This window comes from Desmodus rotundus, chromosome 6 (assembly GCF_022682495.2).
Source record: "Desmodus rotundus isolate HL8 chromosome 6, HLdesRot8A.1, whole genome shotgun sequence".
NCBI classification, from domain to species: Eukaryota; Metazoa; Chordata; class Mammalia; order Chiroptera; family Phyllostomidae; genus Desmodus; species Desmodus rotundus.
The window spans coordinates 146,196,644-146,216,530 of record NC_071392.1 but is presented as its reverse complement, the minus strand read 5'-3'; the positions used below and the strand labels follow the sequence as shown (position 1 = coordinate 146,216,530).

The following is a 19,887-nucleotide window of genomic DNA, read 5'->3' as shown; positions in this document are numbered from 1 at the left end:
GATCACCACATAAGTCCTTGAGGGAAGAGGTAAGGTCTAGTAGAAAAGGCAGTATATACTGGAAGCAGAACTTCTGCTTCCAGGGTGCAGTAAACTCATCCCTCTTAGGTGGCACTACCTTGGGAAAGTCTGTGAAATGAGAAGGTTCTTTTATGCTGTGAAACACTATAATTTTCAGCCCTTTATTAAAGGCTTTGTATGTTAGCCAATTTATGGAAAATAATTCCAGTCTGTTGTAGAAGAACAATTGAATACTTGGCTTAGAAGTTTAGATTAAATCAGCAAAGTAATTTATACTGTGGTTTAAAAAATGTGCTTATCATATATACGATTTCTGAGTATATTGAAATACCTATTATAAAGACAGCTGCCTAATAACCAGAAACATTAATTTAGAAATTGAATGTGTTCTAATACAGTTGCCATTCATGCTTACTAATATAACTTTGTGAGCTTATTTCAGCCTTCTAAAATACACTTAGTATTAATACATGCTATGGTAGAGTAAGCTTAGTGATTATCTGAGTAGATAATTTCAGCTTGAATAGTTTTTTGGTTGGAAAAACTTCTCTGTCAAAAGTAGTGTTTATATAATGTTCTTGACTACAGAATTTCATCCTTAAACACATTTTAAAAATTCTTATTTTTAAAATTGGTAGTGTATTTACGTTCAGAAATCAAGAATAAAAAGTATACAGTGAAAAATATCTTCTGTATCTGTTCCTCATGCACTGAGTTCTCATACTGAGCCCCAAAGAGCAGCAATTTTTATTTCCTTGTGAATAATTCTAGAGATGATGTTATGTATATGTAATTAAACATAAGGATATGTTGATAGGTGTGTAAATATGTTTAAATGTATGTATTTCCCCTTTTTTGTACAGGTAGCATACATAATGTACACTGCTTTGAACCTTTTGTTTATTTTAACGATGATATATCATGAAATAAAGCTTCGTATTCTACTCTGCCAAATTGTAAGATTCTGATAGTGTTGAGGCCTCACTCTCCCTAACCCTGTATATAGTGGCATACCTGTCTTCTATTTTATTAAGTATTGCACTAAATAATTTGTAGCCATAATTTCATCAGGTACAAATAGAGCCTTGGGATAAATTTCTAAAAGTGAAATTGCCAGATGAACGAGTGTATACGTTGTAACATTGAGTGACACCACACTCCGTAGGGTTTGACTATTGTGTATTTCCAAAAAACAGTGGTTGAGAGTGCTTGCAGTCCTACCTTCTTTTCAAAACAGTGCTATATTTAGCTACTTCAGTAGGTGAAAAGTGGATTTTTTAAAAATGTAGTTTTAATTTGTATGTCTCCTATTATGAGTGGAATTTAATTTATTCACATTTAAGAAAAATTATTTCCTCTTGAGTGAGCCATTAATGTCCTTTGCCCACTTTTCTGTTGAATTATTAGCCTTTTCTTACCAGTTTGTGGGAGTTTTTGGTATACATTAGGGGAATTTACCCTTTGAGATTATTCTTCCAGTTTCAGTTCTCTTGATTATATTTGATTTTTTCTGCTATGCAGAATTTGTTTTTAGTGTGGTTGAATTTAGTGTTTCTTTCATAGCTTTAGGATTTTGAATCAGTTAGAAAAGCCTTCCCTATTTTTGATTTTATAAAGTATTTTGTCATTTTTTACAGTGGAATTTTTATGGTTTTATTATTTTACGTTGAAATTTTCACCTCATTTGGAATTTATGTGCATATATAGTTTGTTAGAGATATATACATATTTTAGGTAACTGGTAGTCTTCATGTATTTATTAAATAGTTTAATTAACCTTTTCTTAACTGGTTATTATATACTATTATATAACATACTGTATACTACATGCTAACATACTCTATTATCACATACATTTTGTTGCACTTCTTGTTCTTTAGTTTGTCTACCTTATCATTGAGGATTAAGATTATATTTTCCTGTCTATTTAGTAGAGTTAGTTCTTTCATTGTTCTTTATTTCTCCCTCTTGAGTTTTTCTATTGTTAGTTTTCTATATGAACTTTAGAATTATCTAGTCCTTGTAGTTTAAATGATTTGTTTGTAGTACTGTCATTTTTGCGTTAGTATTCATAATCTCTCAAGAATCTTGGGCAATATATGTTATTGTTATCACAGAGTTGTTTTTCCACTGGAATGTGACAATGGGGGTGTAGGTAAGCCATAGGGTTTTTTGTTTTCTTACCTAACCTAAAGGGATCTCTAAAGGATTTGAGAACCATTAGTTAAGTCTAGATTGCTGTCGTCCTATACAAGGCTTTATGTTGTGGCTTTAGCTACCAATTGTATCAGCGCAGCACCATCTTCCAATACCCTCCCAATATTCTTTGGTTTACACCAAATTCTAGCTTAAAATGCAGTATTCTTCACTGCAGAATTTACTATCTTCTGAAAATACCTTTGTGTTTTTATGGTTTTCATTCCAGCTATTTTCTTTTCCTAGAATGTTTTTCCGTTCCTTAGCCTGGTGTAAAGATCTGTTTACACTTTGAGGTCCACATCCAGCTTAATCAATCATAGCCCTTCTAATGTTTGCTCATTACAGCACCAGTACTGTCTCATACTTTTGTCCACGTTCGTGTTTTCACTAGACTGTGATTACTTCATTCTTCTTTGGATCTTCCAAGTCTAGGAATACATGTCAATCATACTTTATATGTAATAATGTTGGTTGAGTGACTGGATAACTGAAAGAATGAATTAAATGAATATGTGTTCAATCTAGAGGATTTGGCACCTGATTTTATGAGATATTGCAGGAGAAGAGAAAGATAATATCTGGAAAGGAAATTGATAGTTCATTAAAAGACGAGAAATTTCATGCAGTAGACTGATCAGAAAAATTCTTGTGCCATAAACACTAAAAAGCCTTGCTAAAATAATAAACATCCTTTTAAATACCTCTAAAGTCCTTTGAGATAGGGATTAAAAAAATAAGTTTGGGAAATTATTTTAAGAAATGAAAAGGAAATAACTTATCTCTGGCTTCTGCTGGATTGTTCTTAAAGTTATGATGTATGTGAAATCTGAATTCTACCTCTGTAGTCCCTAGCTAGCACATGGCACTATTTCCTTACTTTTAAACATGGTTGAGTCAGCCTGAGGGGGGTGTTAGGTGCTAAGAAGGGATATCTGTGCCCTCATAAAGACTCATGAATACATGGAAAACAGTTAGGTAGTAGACTTAAGACCAGATTTTGCAAGACCTGCAATGTCAGACTGAGAAGTTTGGAAATTTTAAAAGTTCTAGAACAAGAGTTGTCTACATGAAAGTGATGGTTTTGAGAATATTACCCTGATGATGCAATATAGGATGTATGAAGATGAAAGGAGACTGAAAGAAGAATAGCAGTTAGTGTACTGTTCTATCACAGAATGGATTAGGGTGGCAAAGGGACTGGAAAGGAGGGTAACATGTGACAGACTGAGGCAGATTCAGCAGGACTTGTAATAAGGAAAAGATGACTCAGGTTTGAGTCAGCATGCATGGGATTTAGGAGAGTGAGAGAGGATGAGCTAGCTCGTTGAGTGAGGAGGAAGGGAGCTCAGTTTGTACTTGTCCTATATGAGAACATTTCACTGGACTATAACTCAGGCATCATGTGCCACGAGATGTCTACTTAGAATAAGAAATGATTTTTTAGTTAGATAAGAAATGATTAAGATGTTTTGATACGTAGTGGGTTCTCAGTAACTGTTGGGTTAACCAAGTTCATATTGTTTTATCCATAAAACAAAAGACACACTTTTCATTTTCACCAATAACTTTATTGATTTGGATATTTTATTCCGGCTATCTCCCCTGTGGTGGAATGTTAATTGTTCTCATTTAGTGTCTCTATTTGATAACTATCAACTCCCTTTGGTCTACCGAACCATGGAGCGTCATCCACCTAGAAATCTCGAACACAAAACTTTGCAAGCCACTTTTCACACATTTGATGAGTCACACACCTTCTCCATACACTGCACAAATCTTTTTTTGTGTTTCAGTTGCATTTTTACCTTCCTTGAAATAATAAAGCATAATATGCCAAAAATGTTATGTATTTTCTTCCATTTTCAATATTAAAATGGCTACACAAAAATTCACCAATTTTGATAAGTTAAAAAAAAAAATACTCTGATGTGACAGCTGTTACGTTACAACCTAACAAAATTGTTTCGAATGAGGTTAAAGACAACTAAGCACTACTAGAACCATCTTACTGAAAAAAACGAACTTTTTGGCCAACCCAATATTTGTTAACATGCATCTGGAATGGTATATTTGAAGCAACTAAATAGATTCTTGAAACTACATATTTTATACAGAGAAAAGCAGTCGTGCAGAGACTGAATTTTCCATGTTCATTTGAGAAGGTGAAAAGAAAGTCGAGGGGAGAATTTAGAGGGTAAAGGGAAATTTCTGTCACAGAGCCAAAGAATCACAATTTGAGAGTAGTCACCTTAGATGCTGGGACGAAGATAGGTGGGCTATCTTCTTTCGAGGAGAAAGGGGTTGGTAGGTGTTGGGAACCGCCTTGCCTGGTTTCAGAAACTGTAACCCCTTGTGGCTAAGACTGAGTAAAAGACCTTGAGACCATAAGCCACTAAGGAGACAAAGCTTATCTCCCTGGCAGGGTGCCGCCTCTGCGCCCTTTACTTCACCCTGCTTGGCCCTAGGTGGATGACTGGTTAGCCAATGACAGGTAAGATTCCGGAGGGACAACCTAAGACAGGCACAGTCACGAAGGGACCCTCAGGGAAGGACTTGGGGAGCTTTAGAAAAAGGGGGTGATAGACCCTCACCCCTCGGCTTTGACGTAGCCTGAGTCCTCATTCTGTCTACAAGAAGTCTCCTAATCTCTTGGCTGCCTTACTTCCCCTGCCTGACTTAAGCCTGAAACAATGCCGGAGGTGGGTGCGGCCCTGGCTGGAAAGGGCAGGTTCCCCGGGGCGATCAGGCCAAAGAAAGAATGCATAAAATCTTGTGAAACCTGCTTTGCTAAGAATGTCCTCAGTTTTCTGATAAGGCTCCAAGCATAGAATGAGTGTTTCCCCAAAGTTTTATGGCCCTTTAGCTAACTGACTCTGACTCAGAATAAGCCCTCACAGTTCTTTGAATGTTATCTGTTGTTTGATCTTTACTGCCTGACAATGATGAATGAGGACCTTCCTAGAGGTAATGCTCCCAGAAAAGCAGTAAAAGCCTGTCCAGGCAAGGATTGGGGCTCTCGCTCAGAGAGCGGCTGTGCCGTCCCTTTTTCTCCACAGGACTTCTGCAGTCGTGTAAATTTGTTCGTCGCAGCCCCTACACACAGACCCCACTGGTCGGAGTCCGCATCAGGTAGAGGATTTGTAGATTGTAGAATGAAAAGAGGGAATAATAGGTGGTTAGAAAATGGAGACACTGGTATAGACAGTTTATATCATTTGTCAGTGGAATGAGAAAAGTAGGCTGTAGAAAAAGGAGAAGTTAGTGATGACAGACCTCAGCAGGCCTAGGTGGAACGGAAAATCACCAGGCAGGAAAACTGTACCATGGGAAACTAGCCTGGGAAACTGCCTGCCGACCCTACTTAGGACAAACAGATGCCCTGCTAAGATTGGGGTCTGGGGTCAGCCTATCCGGCATAACAGGATGCAGCTTTAACTTGAACCTGACAAGATGTATCAAGAACAGCGGTCAGCAGAAATGGCACCCAGCAGCCAGCTCTAGCCAGTCAGACTCTGACACCCCAACCAGTTACCCTTCGAGGGTTTTTGCGCTTTAAAAACCCTGCCCTAAGAACAACTGAATGAGTCCTAACCTCCCTTGGTTGGCTCCCCAACCTCCCTAGGTTGGCTCTACTTTCCCCCATGAGTCTTAACCTCCCTTGACTGGCTCCACCTTCCCTCTTATTCCCTGCTAATAAACCCTGCTCCTTAGCTCGCTATGTCCATCTGGCTTCTTGAGCGACTCTGACCGAACAGTGAGAAGTTAAGTTTCCTTCAGGATTTGGGGGAGAGCCCTGTACTTTGTTTGAAAAGAGAGGTAAGGACTGGTATTGGGAATTGCTGAAGATGTAGGAGATAGAGGCCTTTAGGACTTGGAAAAATAAGAGGTTGAATCGAATGGCAGGGGCAGCCTTAGAAGCTTCTTCCCTGGGACTGGAGAATAAGAGCATTTTATAGACCAGGAAGGGTAGATGAGGAGAGGAGGCTGCTCTACCTTGGTGTGATGTGTGTTCGGTTATAAAGTATTAACAGAAACATCGCAGAAGAAGTGGAAAATGCATTAAATCTTCAACAGAAAAAATCTGAAGTGATTTTACTGTGCTGAACTTAATTTGGTAGTGAAGTATAAAAATCCCTTAAGTTGTTGAAACCTAATTGGAAAGTAATTTACTTCAAGCTCTTTTTATTGGTGTAATCAATTGAAAGAATGAATTAGAACCATATTTTATTTATATCTCTCTTAATTTTTACTGCAGGTTATATTATAAGTGTTGTGCTACTAACCTTGCCCAGGCAGTACCTGGTTCAGCTTTACCTTTATTTTTTGACTGCCCTGCTCCTCTATGCTGGCCATCAGATCTCCAGGTAAGAATGTGTCCCCATTTTTGAAAAGATATGACTGAGTTTCAAGTTCATCTGTACCAATAAATGACATTGCATGAACACTTGTTAAAAAATTCAGCCACATATATAGCTGATGACTGATACAAATTATTTGATGAAGTTAATCGTATAGTTCAGAACTTCTGCTTCTTTAGCAGTAGTGTCTGTTTGCTTAGGTCCGGTAGTCCTAAATTTTAAGAATGGCCTGCCAGTGAATATGAGCATCTTACTTTGGTCCAGAATGTTAAAATACATGTGAACCAAAATCCACACAGTAAATATAATGAGGTAGAATAAATTTTGGTGCTATAATTTCTTCTGTTTTGATTGAAGTGTATAATTGTAGTAAAATACACTCCCAAGTTGGTTACTTTGGATATATAACAAGATGTCTGTAGGTCTGAAACACAGATTTTGGTGTAGGCTTGAAATCTAATCTTAGAAATAGCATTTTTATATGACTAGAATTCAGTGGTTGACTTTTTAAAGCCACTTTTATCCCCTGATTACAAAATACAGATAATACTGTTCACTGTAGGCAATTTTTAGGAAATACAGAAAATTTAAAGGTAGTAATAATCACCTGAAATTATATCACCCAGAGATCCACCTGTTAAAATTCTGGTATTTCCTTCCAGTTTTTTAATACCTTTCAGTTTTCACCACTTTAGTGGATACGAAAAAGTAAAAATAATTAGTAGTCACTGACTCTGGGCCCTTCCTGTTGAAGCAGGAAAGTTCCTGCTTCATCTTCTGTAATATTTCATCTAGTTATTTCTCAAAGGCCCTGAGTGTTTCCCAGAAACTCGGTCTTCTTACATCCTCTCCTCTCTCCCGTCTTGTTCATTTCCTCTGCTCAGAATGGGCCTGCGGGCGGTGACTTGCTCTTGTCTGGCCCAGGGTATGTCCTCACGTGTTGAGTTGCAAAATCTGGAGCTGCCAAAGTAGTGCTGCAGTTCTAGTAATCCTCCCGGTGTTTCAGATCACACTCTGGTTTACTCTCCAGTGGGGACAACGACTTCTCTAATCTGGAGTCACACAAGCCTGTCCCTGTGTGCTTAGGCTCCTTCATGGGAACAACTTGGGCCTCCTCTCACAGCGTTCTCAGTAGCTCCAAGGGCCGGCACTGACTCGAACGGACAGCGTGCTGGCCCTCCTGACCTAGGCACCTCCGAATCTCAGCTCAAGCTCAAAGGAGAGACACCCCCCTGTCTTTTTATTCTTTTTTAAACAGAAATTGTGTCTGTAGAGTATAATGGAGTAAGTCATCCTCCAGGGTGTAAGTGAGTGCCTGGGGACCTAAGGGTGCCACGTTTTTTGGATGAATGGATGGGTGACAGGATAGGTTCATATTTCATGGTCCTTATTTACTAACCCATAACTGTAGTGTCACTTGCCAGAGAGATAATTCTCAGTTTTCTTCCGTTGTAAAATGGTGATAATATCTTGAGGGCTATTACAAAGTTTTAATAAGATAAAGCATGTAAAGCTCTTAGCCCAATTTCTGACGTACAATAAGTGCTCAGCAAATTTCAACTGACATTCTTATGGCTTTTTATTACACAGTAATGTTTTATGACCATTTTCCTATGTCATTAGTCTTTTAAAAATGATTTTTTAAATAGCAGAATATTTCACACTATAGCTGTATAATGATAGCTTTTTAAAGTTAATAGGAATTTGAAGATCAGTCAGAGAAATCTCAAAGTTGAAGGTAGATAGGTAAATATTATTGCTTTGCTAGTTACTATAATTCCGGGTGAAAAAACAGTGAACCTGCCCTTTCCTTTGTGGTTTTTCAGTTTCTGTGTGGTTTGTGGTATCGTGATGGCTGATACCATGTAGCTTTATTTTTATCTGCGGTATTACAATCCACATTTTTTTTAGGGAGGTCAAAATTCTATCATGTAACGATAAAGGGTCAGCGGTAACAAAAAGCCTCATTCTGATCATTCTTGTGGCAATTTCAACTTTTTAGTTTTGGTTTATATAGAAATACTTTTTCTGATGTTTAAAGTTGTCATTATTAGAAAATTCAGACTTACTTTAAACAATAAAGATTTTACTAAAATTTTACAGTGTGCAAAGTATTTTCTGTTCTTTAGTTTATTTTGATCCTTATTATCTTATGAGGTTCACATATGAAAAAACTGGGATTGTGCCCCTTCTAGCTGGCCAAACAGCTAGAAGGCGCACAATCCCAGACTAACTTGAGCTTGGCTTTTCTGATTCTTAGTTCTGTTCTGTTAGGGAGGCAGGATGATTAGTGGACAGGAAGTTAGTTTTAGAATCAGACTGTGTGTGAAATTGTTTGCCTACTTAATAAATAATGTTACCTTGACAGTTGCTTCTTTGATACTGAACTAATACTGCCCATCTTAATGGAATTAATTTTGATACTAACAAATTTCAGGGTATGGCATATTTTAGTATTTTTCCTCTTAGTATAATTTACACTACATGGTACTGTCTCACAAAAGGTTAGCAAAGATGGTGTTTTGAATTATTCATAGCATATCACATTTAATAAATACTAAGGCTTGAATGTGTCACATATATAAAACATTAAGGCTGCAGTTTCTAGTTTTTAAAACAATGGTTCAGATTTAATGTGGCAGTTTTATAACTAAGTATCTTTTTTAAAAATAACAGCTTTATTGAGATATAATTCACATACCTATTTAAAGTATACAGTTCCATGGGTTTTAGTACATTCACAGAATTGCAAACCATCACCACAGTTGATTTTAGAACTTTTTTTAAATCCTCACCTGAGGATATGTTCATTGATTTTAGGGCGAGAGGAAGGGGGAGGGAGGGGAGGAGAGAGAGAGAAGAGAAACATTAATCTCAGGGAGAAACATTGATCAGTTGCCTCCCATATATGCCCTGACCAGGGATCAAACCTGCAACCTAGGTATGTGCCCTGACCAGGGATCAAACCTGCAGCCTTCTGGTGTACAGGATATTGCTCCCACTAACTAACTGAGCCATCTGGCCAGGGTTATTTTAGAAAGTTTTCATCACTCCATAAAGAAACCCTGCACCCAATAGTCACTTCCCTTAACCCCAAGCCCTAGTCAACTGTGAGGTCTGTTTTCTGTCTGTACGGATTGGCCCATTTTGGACATTTCCTATACATTGAATTGTACAGTATGTGGGTTTTTTGTGCCTGGCTTTTTTCACTTAGAATGTTTTCAAGGTTCATCCGTGGTATAGCATGCATCATTTTATTTGTCTGTCCAAATCATTCTGTTTCATGTATATACCACATTTTGTTTATCTAATTTTCATTGATGGATATTTGACTATTATGAACAGTGCTGTAAATATTCATGGTTTTTGTGTGGACTGTGTTTATTCTTTGGCATATATCTTGGAGTGGAATTTCTAGATCATATAATATTTATATTTAACCTTTTGAGGAGCTGCAGACTTTCTAAAGTGGCTGTGCTAGTTTATGTTTCCACCAGCAGCGTAGGCGGCTTCCAGCTTTTCCATACCCTTGCTAACACTTGTTGATATCTGTCTTTTTTAGGGTAGCCATCGTAGCAAGTAGAAAGTAGTATTTCATTGTGGTTTTGATTTGCATTTTCTTGATGGCTAATGAGGTTGAGCATCTTTTTGTGTGAATCTTCTTTGGAGAAATATTTATTCAGATCCTTTTGTCTATATTTAACTGGGTTGTCTTTTTAAAAATTGAGTTGTAGTAATTTTTTACATATTTTAGAGCAAGTCCCTTATTTGCTATATGATTTACAAACATTTTCCACTGCTAGTCTAGTTATATCAAGACAGTGTGTCATGCAGTCTTGAGAAGAAGAGTCACACTACTTGGCTACTCTAAATAATTAATTTGATACATCATACTTCAGAAACTGACTATAGAAAAAGACATCTGCAAATATTAATTTCTTATATTGAAAATTTCATAAACTTTTGAAAAGTTGGATCTCTGTTTTCCCTAAATACATGTACTCACATAATGAAGCTGATTGTCCTTAAGTGAATTTAAAAAAAAACAACAACAAAAACCTGTTTAGAACATATCTATAGAATTGATATAGCTTGCAGTTCAGAAGAATTAAACTTTAGAAAATCCATGGGCTCAGGTGTTGTAGTATAAACATTTAATATTCTAATTGAGCTCATTAGAATTATACTCTTAATTTTGAGTGATATATAGAGTATATTTTCCAGTACCAATCCTACTTTAAAATTCAGACTATCCAGAACTAAGGGGAAAAAAGAAAACTTCAACTGACCCGACCATTCTTAAACTCTAGTGTTCTTAAATTTCTTGCTTTATTGTTAGATTTTTGAACCAACTTTCAATTTTATATGTGTATGGCTTGAATTAAGAGCTTAGGGGTTTCAAAAGATGAAAGTATACTATTTTTCCATTGAGTATATAAGTGTGGTTTCAAATGTAAAAATTCCGTAAGAGTGTGTGTGAGATACAGGTACTAACTACATTTTATGAAAGCTTATATAATTTTAACCTGTAGATGAGGGTTTCTTCGTTTGGAGACACTTAGCATTTTGGGCTGGGTCATTCTTTGCTGTGGGGGCAGTCCTGTGCATTATGAGATGTTAACAGCACCCTGCCTCTCCTCACGCAGTTGCGGAGCACCCCCTCCCCAGCAGGTGTGAAACAAAAAGTATCCCTGCTTCTGTTGTCTCCTGGGAAACAACATTTTCCTCTGTCGAGAACCATTGCTATTAGGGTACAGAATTGTTAAAATGATTTTTTTCACTCTATACTTAACTTTTAATTTTGGCAGGAATAAAACCGACCCATTTCAGTGTTGATGCTTTCTTCTTTTGAATAGGCACTAAATATTGGGTTGGCCAAAAAGTTTCTTTGGTTTTTTTCCCATAAGATGGATGTAGTAGCGCTTAGTTGTCTTTAAGTCACTCAAAACAATTTTGTTAAATTGTATTGTGACAGCTGTTTCATCAGCATGCATTCTTTTAAAAACTTACCAAATTGAAATTTTTGGTAGTCATTTTAATATTGAAGATAGAATAAAATGGACATTTTTGGCATATTATGTTTATTATTTCAAGAAAGGTAAAAACGCAACTAAAATGCGAAAAATTTCTGTAACATATGGAGAAGGTGCTGTGACTGATAGAACATGTCAAAAGTAGTTTACAAAGTTTTGTGCTAGAGATTTCTTGGTGGATGATGCTCTGTGGTCAGGTAGACCAGTTGAAGTTGACAGTGATAATTGAGACATTAGTTGAGAACAATCAACGTTACACCATGCAGGAGGTAGCCAACATACTCAAAATATCCAAATCAGTAAGGTTATTGGAGAAAATGAAAATTGTATCTTTTATTTTATGGAAAAAGCACATGAACTTTTTGGCCAACCCAATATATAGTAGGGGTTAGGAAGACACTGAAGAGATGAGCAGGGTGGTGGGGTGGTAGAGATGACTTACATAATTAAACCATAGATAAATGAACTATTCCATTGCTGGCACAGTGCTTAGGGTGTGGTGGGTTCTCAAATTCAGGCTGTTGAACACCCCAGTCTCAGGGATCTCTTAAATTGAGCAGTGCCTTTTGTTTGCACACATTGTAAAAGATAACTTGGAGGGCTCACCACTTTATTCTGTGTACTGGCAGGTTAGGTTTCTTTGGCTTTAACAGTGTGAAAGTTCTAAGTAGCCAGAGTGCACAAATTGTTCCTTGGTTATTCAGTAACTCAGGTTGCTTAAAAGACTGTTATAAGTTGAATTGGTAAGCTCCTAGGTATTCTTTATTTTTTTTTATAATTTAGGCTGCTCTTTAGAGCAAGGATTTTCCAATTTCAAGTTGTTCTTAGGTCCTTTTCATACATCTTACAGTCCTCATGCTCCCAACCAGCTTCAATTAAAGGAGAATAGGCTATTATTGGGACTAGGGAAGTACATTTTGGTTTATTATTAAGTAGAGTATTTGGTTTATTAATTAGTGCTCGGGGTTGACTGTCAGCATTGCACAAATTGCTGACAAAGTGAAAAAAGAATTTTAAGCAGGGAAAGATTTTGTTCAGTTACAAGTAGAAGGCAGGAAATCTTGCTTCTGACCAACTTAATGTATTTTACCGTTTAAGTCTTCTAAATAAAAAAGTGCTGTACTGCTTTTGAATATCTCATCTAATTCAGTCATAAAATAGTTATAAAATTCTGTTGAAAATTAGAATTTCATGGCTCTTGCTTCAGGGTAGTTTTTGACCTGAATGACTCATGGAATTTTGGATGAGTCCTCCTCCAGATCCTTCTTATTCAGGCTCACTGTCTTGTGTTTTTTTTGTTGTGAATAGCCCACTCTGTTGAGACTCAGTAACAAGAGTTTTCATTGCCAGCAGGGGATGCCGTGAAATAGCACGTGACTTAGATACAGAGATCTTTGTTAATGTCCATCTTTATTTCAGTACTTTTGTGTAGTCTGAGATGCATCGCTCAGGTCCTTCTTTCAGAAGGGACAGCTCTGTAGTGGCTGCTTAGTAAGACTAGTAGTTTATCCCTCAGCAAAGCCACTGCCCTGGCTCTGGGATGCCAGGCTAAGCTACCCGAGAGAGATCACAGATTTTCTGGACCTGGCTGTCTTTACTGGGGGAGCTTATCAGTGAGTCAGTCAGACGGGAGATGAGGGACTGTCTTGAGAGACTGGAATTGAGTAAAGGGGAGAGGGTCTCAGGGGCCTTGGGAAGATGTTGATTTCTTTGGTAGAGTGATTGGTCAGCCCATCGTTTCAGGTTTTTGAGCAACTTTAATGGACAGTAATGGGGGAGGTTACAGCATTGAGGGAGAGGAATTCCTGAGGTCCTAGAGGAGGGCATAATGAGAGAGCTAGTGGGGGGAAACTGCCTCACTTGGGGTGTTGTCATTATGGTCTACAGACTGATTATTCTTCTGGAGTGCGACCTTCCTTAGTGTCCTATAATCTCAACAAATCATTAAAGTACATTCATTAAAGTAATGAATATATGGAGAGTGCGAAAGAACTAAAAAAATCAAAAAGGATTAGAACGTTAAGAGGCTTAAAAAAAACCCCAAAGGAATATAGGGAAGGATAAAAGAAAAGGAGATAGTTAAATTAAAACCTTTATAATAATGCTATAATAAGAACTAAAAGAAGTAAAATAAGTGATTTTAAAATAGAAGACAAAAGTCACAAAGAACTAGCTAAATGAAAAATATAGAAGTGAAGATAATAAAAGATACAATTTTTAAATATAGCAATGAATTTACAAAATCTTTAAGATACCTGACAACATTCTATCTTTTTTTTTAAAAGATTTATTTATTTATTTTTAGAGAGAGGGGAAGGGAGGGAGAAAGAGGGAGAGAAACATTCATGTGTGGTTGCCTCCTGTGCGCTCCCTACTGGGGACCTGTCCCGCAACCCAGGTGTGTGCCCTGACTGGGAATCGAACCTGTGACCCTTCAGTTCATAGGCAGTCAGGGTTATTCTATATCTTTGTTTATAGCACTTACCACAATTGTAATTAAATAATTGTTAGGATGAGTATTTATTATATGTTTTCCTCCTGGTTTGTAAGCTTCATACTTACAGGAACTGTGTCTTGTCTATTATAGTATTCCCAGAGCCTTGCAGTTTGCTAACAACATTTTATGTTCAGTAAATTCTTTTTGAGTTAAAAAAACAGGTAGAGAATATTAATTCTCTTTAGAAGTTTTGTTTTGTAAAATTAGAATGTGACAGAAGCAAACAAGGGAAAGGAAACATGACAGGGGAGCCAGCTCTGCAGTCTCTGCCTTCAGTGTGAACCTCATTATGAACGAGCTCCAGGGGACTGGGGCCCTTTGGGGGCATCTTAGCTTTCTCTTTGGGGGACAGTGCTCTTGTAGGCCCTTCTCTCCCCACCCTCCTTTTTAAAAATTAAGGTGAAAGTCGCATGACATAAAATCGACTGGCTCAGTTGGTTAGAGCATCATCCCAACACACCAAGGTTGAGGGTTCGATCCCCGGTTAGCACACATACAGTAATCAACCAATGAATGCATAAGTTAGTGGAACAACAAATTGATGTTTTTATTTTCTTTCTCTTGCTGTCTCAAAAAACAATAAAAAAGTTAACTTCTTAAAATGAACATTTAGTGGCATACAGTACATTCATAATGTTTTGCAGCCATCACCATTACCTAATTCCAAAATATTTTTATCATCCCTAAAATGAAATCTGGTACCTTTAAGTGGTCATTTCCATTTCCCCTTTCCCCAGCCTCTGGCAAGCTCTAATCCGCTTTCTGCCTTTATGGATTTTCCCTGGCCTCTTTTTAAATTGGATCTATCAGAGAGGGGTATGCTGTGCCCCAGAAGAAATGATTTGCCTTTACAGGCCTACATAGTATTGGGACTCAGAGTTAGATTTCTTTTAAATGTAAATTTATTTTTTAAATAGTATCTTCAGACTTCATAAATCTAAGTACTGTTTATATGTACATTTTATTTTAAATTCTTTAGCATTCTATCCTAAAACTATAAAATACAATACTTACATTGATGTTTCCCTGTAGTAATCTAGTGATCAGATATTTATATGTGATTTACACATGTAGCATTTGTGTGTCTCTGCGTTAAAACAGGGTTTCAACCATGACTTCCTGGACTGGAGAGTTCTTTGTTATGGGGCTTTGGCTGTCCTGTGCGCTGTAGAACGTTTTGTCAGCATCTTAGCTGAAGTGCTAATAGCACCTCCATCCCCTTCCCAAGCTGTGACAATTAGAAATGTCTCCAGACATTGCAAAATGTTCCTTCAGGGGCAAAATCACCCTTGGCTGACAACCACTGCATTAAAACAATTTCTCTTGAGAATTTAGCTTTCTCTTTCAGTTGAAAGAGACTGTTAATGCAGTATTTGTTAGAAGTAGGTATCAGAGTGAAAGAGGAAAATTGTTAAATCACCCATGAAGCTTAGTTATGATTTTGTAATTGTTCTCCAGACTGATTGTATTCTTAAAAATTTCTTGAGTTTTTAAATTTGATTTTGGGCAGTACTCTCCTCACTGATTATGTAAGGGTCATTTCTTGTTTGACTATGGTACGCTAAAGGAATTCAACTCGATTGCCTAATAGGAAGTAATTTCATTGAAAAAGTAAATACAGCCATATGAGTTTGTTCAGAAACTTGCAACATTCAAACTGTTTTTGAAATACAGTGAATAAAGCATTCATCAATTGAAGAGAAGAGGGAGACATTTTTTAAGCAAATTTTCCCACTTTAATGTCAAAAGAACTTAAACAACCGTCCTCTAGTGTTACCACTTAACTTACTGATAATAAATTAAATTCTCCCTTTCTGTGCTTCCCTCGTATGCCATAAAAGTTTTTTTCTCAGAGTGTAAAGGCTCCTTTCGCTACTATTTGAAAGTTGTTGTTTCTCAGTAACCATAGGTTAAATGAATTAAGTTCAAAGAGGAATACTTGACTTGATTTAAGATTTGTTTCAGAATAAATTTATAGCCTACTTGAATTCCCTATAGAGTTGGAAATGACGTTTTAAAGGGTTTCCCCTGTATGAGCCAGTTTTCTAACTAGTTTGAGATTTTATCTGTAATTAATTAGTATTACTGGGGACAAAACTTTGGAGAAAATTAGGGTGGATGGAGTAATAGAGCCAAAAGAGGAAATATTTAATGTAATACTACTGGATATTATTAAGTAGTAGGGTAGAGAGATGACGCCTCAGTGGGCTTTTTACTGGGCATAAAATATTTAGTCAGGTCATAGGAAGAAAGCAAATCTCACACAGTGGAGGTTTGGCTGTCTTCCCTGCATAGTAAAATTCAGTTTCTATAAATTCTGTTTCCAAGCTTGGAAGGAGATGAAGGCCATCCCCATATAATTTGTTACACCTATATTTTTTCTTAGTGTAGATGTGGAGACAGATGCAAGAATTCTGTGCTTTAACTGCTTCTCTTCCCCGTCGGTGCTTGGAATGTATCTAATACATTTCCATCGTTTTACTTATTTAGGGACTATGTTAGAAGTGAACTGGAGTCTGCCTATGAAGGACCAATGTATTTAGAACCTCTCTCCATGAATCGATTTACCACAGCCTTAATAGGTAAGTACTGTAAATGTAGGTAGGAACCAACCAGTCTTACTATATTATAAAATGGGTGCATAATTACTCCAAAAAATTGGGAAGCTCAATGACTCTTTCAAAATGCAGCCATGGTTAAATGTTCCATTTTCTTAGTCTTTTTTTCTCATGTATTGGTGTTTATGTGTTTATAATCATACATTGCCTGCAGTTGCTTGTGCTTTTTAGTGGCATTTTAAGTATGTAGGAAGATTAACTTTTTAATAAAGCTAATTATGACTATAAGATTAAAATGAAATATGCAGTGTCTTAAAGTTATTTTATAACTGTTGAAAGCTTCCTCTTATGGTCAAAAATAAATTGCCAAAACATCAAGAACTTTAGACGTGATTGAAATATTCAGGTAGCAGAATATAAAAATAGAAGTGTTGGCTAAGACCCCAAAACAACATAGATACAGTGTGAAGTGAGGTACCAGACCCTCCCATGCCAGAGGTACAAAAAAGGAAGTGAGAGAAAACTTGTTTTGTGACTCTTAACCTCACCCATGCAGAAGGTGTTAAAAGGTCCAGTGTTGGAGATTGAGGGATGATTTCGTTAGCTGGACTGTTTTCTCTGAAATACCTCCCTAGCCCATCACATCTAGGGAGTTCAGTGGGGGACCATTTAGAGAGTCACGTCTTCTCTGGCCAGGGAGGGGAGGGTGGTGGATACCCTCTACTGGTGTCTGACAGGCCTGCAAAATGTAGAGCTGCCCCTTCCAAAACTAGCCACGTGTGGCTGTTGAGCACTCGAAATGAGGCTAGCCCACATTTAGATACACCGTAGTCGTAAAACGCACATCCAATTTCTAAGACTTTGTTCCAAGAGGATGCAGAATGTCTGGTTAAAATTTTATATACATTTGAATGTCTATATGATATTTGCGGTATGTTATATAAAATAAGAAATATTGTTAATTAATTTCACTTTTTTAACTTTTAAAAATGAGGCTACCAGAAAAGAAAAATTACATATGCACCTCATGTTACAATTCTAATCCAGTATAAAGGCCTACAGTGGCGTGGCCGGCTGTTGAGTTTTCTGACTGAGGAGTGAGAATGACTTGTGCGGTTTTTTTGCATCTCCTGATTGTTTAGGCACAGGATGTTAGTTTCTGGTGGACTACATGAAGTTCCCAATATTCTATGGGATTTATGACAAGACTCCCACAAGGATTGAACTTCCAGATTCCCAGGAGCCAGAGCAGGGTACATAACAAGCACAGGGGGTATTGCAGATAAGATCCACAGTGATGGGAACAATTTCAGAAGAACCCATTAAATTGCCCAGGAGAAAGATCAGTTTTAAATTCCTCCGATTCCAAGGAGCACCAGCACCCTATTGTTGTGAGAGAGAATTTCCTACTTCCCTCCCTGTCCCCCTTCTCTACCTGTTTCAATCCTGGGTACATCGGAAGAGAGAGATGGCGCTGGCAAAGAAAAAGGGTGGAGCCTGCCATACCTGCTCCACCCCTCTCATGCTGGTTTTCTGTGTCCGATCTCGGGGCCTGAGCCAGAGCAAGGGAAAAGCCTCAACTTGAAATCAGCTTCAAAGTTTTGGTTATTACTAGATTGAGACTGTAATTTAAGCCAGATTAGGAAAATTATGGGATTTACTAATCTTCAGAATGGATTTTAAAAGATAGGAGACAATGATAATGTTGTTTTATGAGCATATCCTGTGAGTTGGTATACTCAGTAATGATAACATTCAAGTGTGAGAATATTTGCTAGGTTAGAAAGCTTGTAAAGTATTCAAAACTTGTAAGTATACAATTTATTATGAATCTGAAACAGTTTCTTAAATTGTTCCTTTCAGTGGCTATAATAATCTGGATACTCAACTAAGATTCAATTAATTAGACATAAAACAAAATCCATAAACGATTATTAAATAGCATGTTTTCTTCCAATTTTGATTTTAAAGTAATTTTATACCTCTTCCATTTCACTAATGAGCTTATAATGAAAAACTAATTTGAATATGCCATCGTTTCTTAGGGTTGCAGATTTCTTGGAGATACTTCTAATTTCTGAAATCCAAAGAGTACGTGGAGATTTGATTTATTCAGAATTGCCCATTGGTATAGGCACATCACAGTAAACAACTTCCTGTTCTTTGGGAGCTACAGGAGAGATTTCCACTAACAATACGACTCCTTCCTTCTTCCGCCTAAATAGGAGTCGTCTTCTCTTAGCTTCGTAGCACATGAGTCATATCCAGACTGAGCGCAGTGTGCTGGCATAAGCTTATGGGAATGTTCAGAGCTTAGAGGAAGTTTACATCATGCTGAGCAAGGAGATTTAAATGTCATAGCTCTGAGCACAGTGAAAGTAAGCTTTGCCCGAAAGAAAATTCCTGATCTTTCTTAGTATTAAGTCAGGAAATGCTTCAATTTTATGATGAAAATCAGTTCTCTCTCCTGTACCACCCGGTCTCTTCTCTTAGGTGTCATTCCTGCTGTTTCTCTTTGTCCCTTTCTGGAAATTCTGCTTATTGGATAAGGTTTCTCCTGCATTGAGCCCCTAACTTTCTTACAGTTCTGTTTTCCTTTTCTCTCCCTTCCCCACCACCTGCTTTTTTGTTTTACTTTCTGAAATTTCCCATCTTATCTTCCAATACTTTTATTGCATTTTCTTGTTATATACATTTAATATCTAGGACCTTGTTTTTATTAGATACTTTTTTCTACTATGGCAATCTTTTTTATTTCTTAAATATATCTCTTTGAAGCTTTCTTTTGTTCCTTGCAGTCTTCCATTTCCTCTGAGATCTTTTTTTCTGTTTTGGTCTTTTCTGTTATGGGACAGCAATGTTTCTAAAACCTGGATTGCAATCACTTAATTTTTTTTTTTTAAGAATTATGAATACTGATTCCTAGGCCCTATCTGAGGCTGATTAATCCATACATTTTACTTAAATACCTGGGAGCCCTTGACTGATCACTTGTATTAAAGTGAGTTTATTAAGTTGGTGATTAGAATCTTGGGCTCATCAACTACTGTGAACACAGTTGGTGTTCCAGTGGGACTGGCTACTTTAAGAGTATTTGTAGGTCATTTCATTTCGGCTTGGTCATTTTCCCTAAAGGGGAGTCTCTCTGGCCTCTTTGTGGGAAGCCCATGTCAGTGACTAGAACTGGGTGGCAACAAATGTGGTAGCAGTGTTTGGCGATC

General features: G+C 37.2%; 1 protein-coding gene across 5 annotated transcripts in view; it reads left to right on the top strand.

Annotated features, from left to right (window-relative positions):
- Window positions 1-19,887, top strand: part of RNF145 (ring finger protein 145) — a 54,249-nt gene that overhangs the window by 7,111 nt on the left and 27,251 nt on the right. For all 5 annotated transcript variants that reach the window (XM_024577064.4, XM_045184991.3, XM_045184989.3 and 2 more), the window contains 2 exons: window positions 6,476-6,584; window positions 16,599-16,690. In XM_024577064.4, the coding sequence (XP_024432832.1) occupies window positions 6,476-6,584; window positions 16,599-16,690 (201 nt within the window). The remainder of the gene's footprint in view (window positions 1-6,475; window positions 6,585-16,598; window positions 16,691-19,887) is intronic.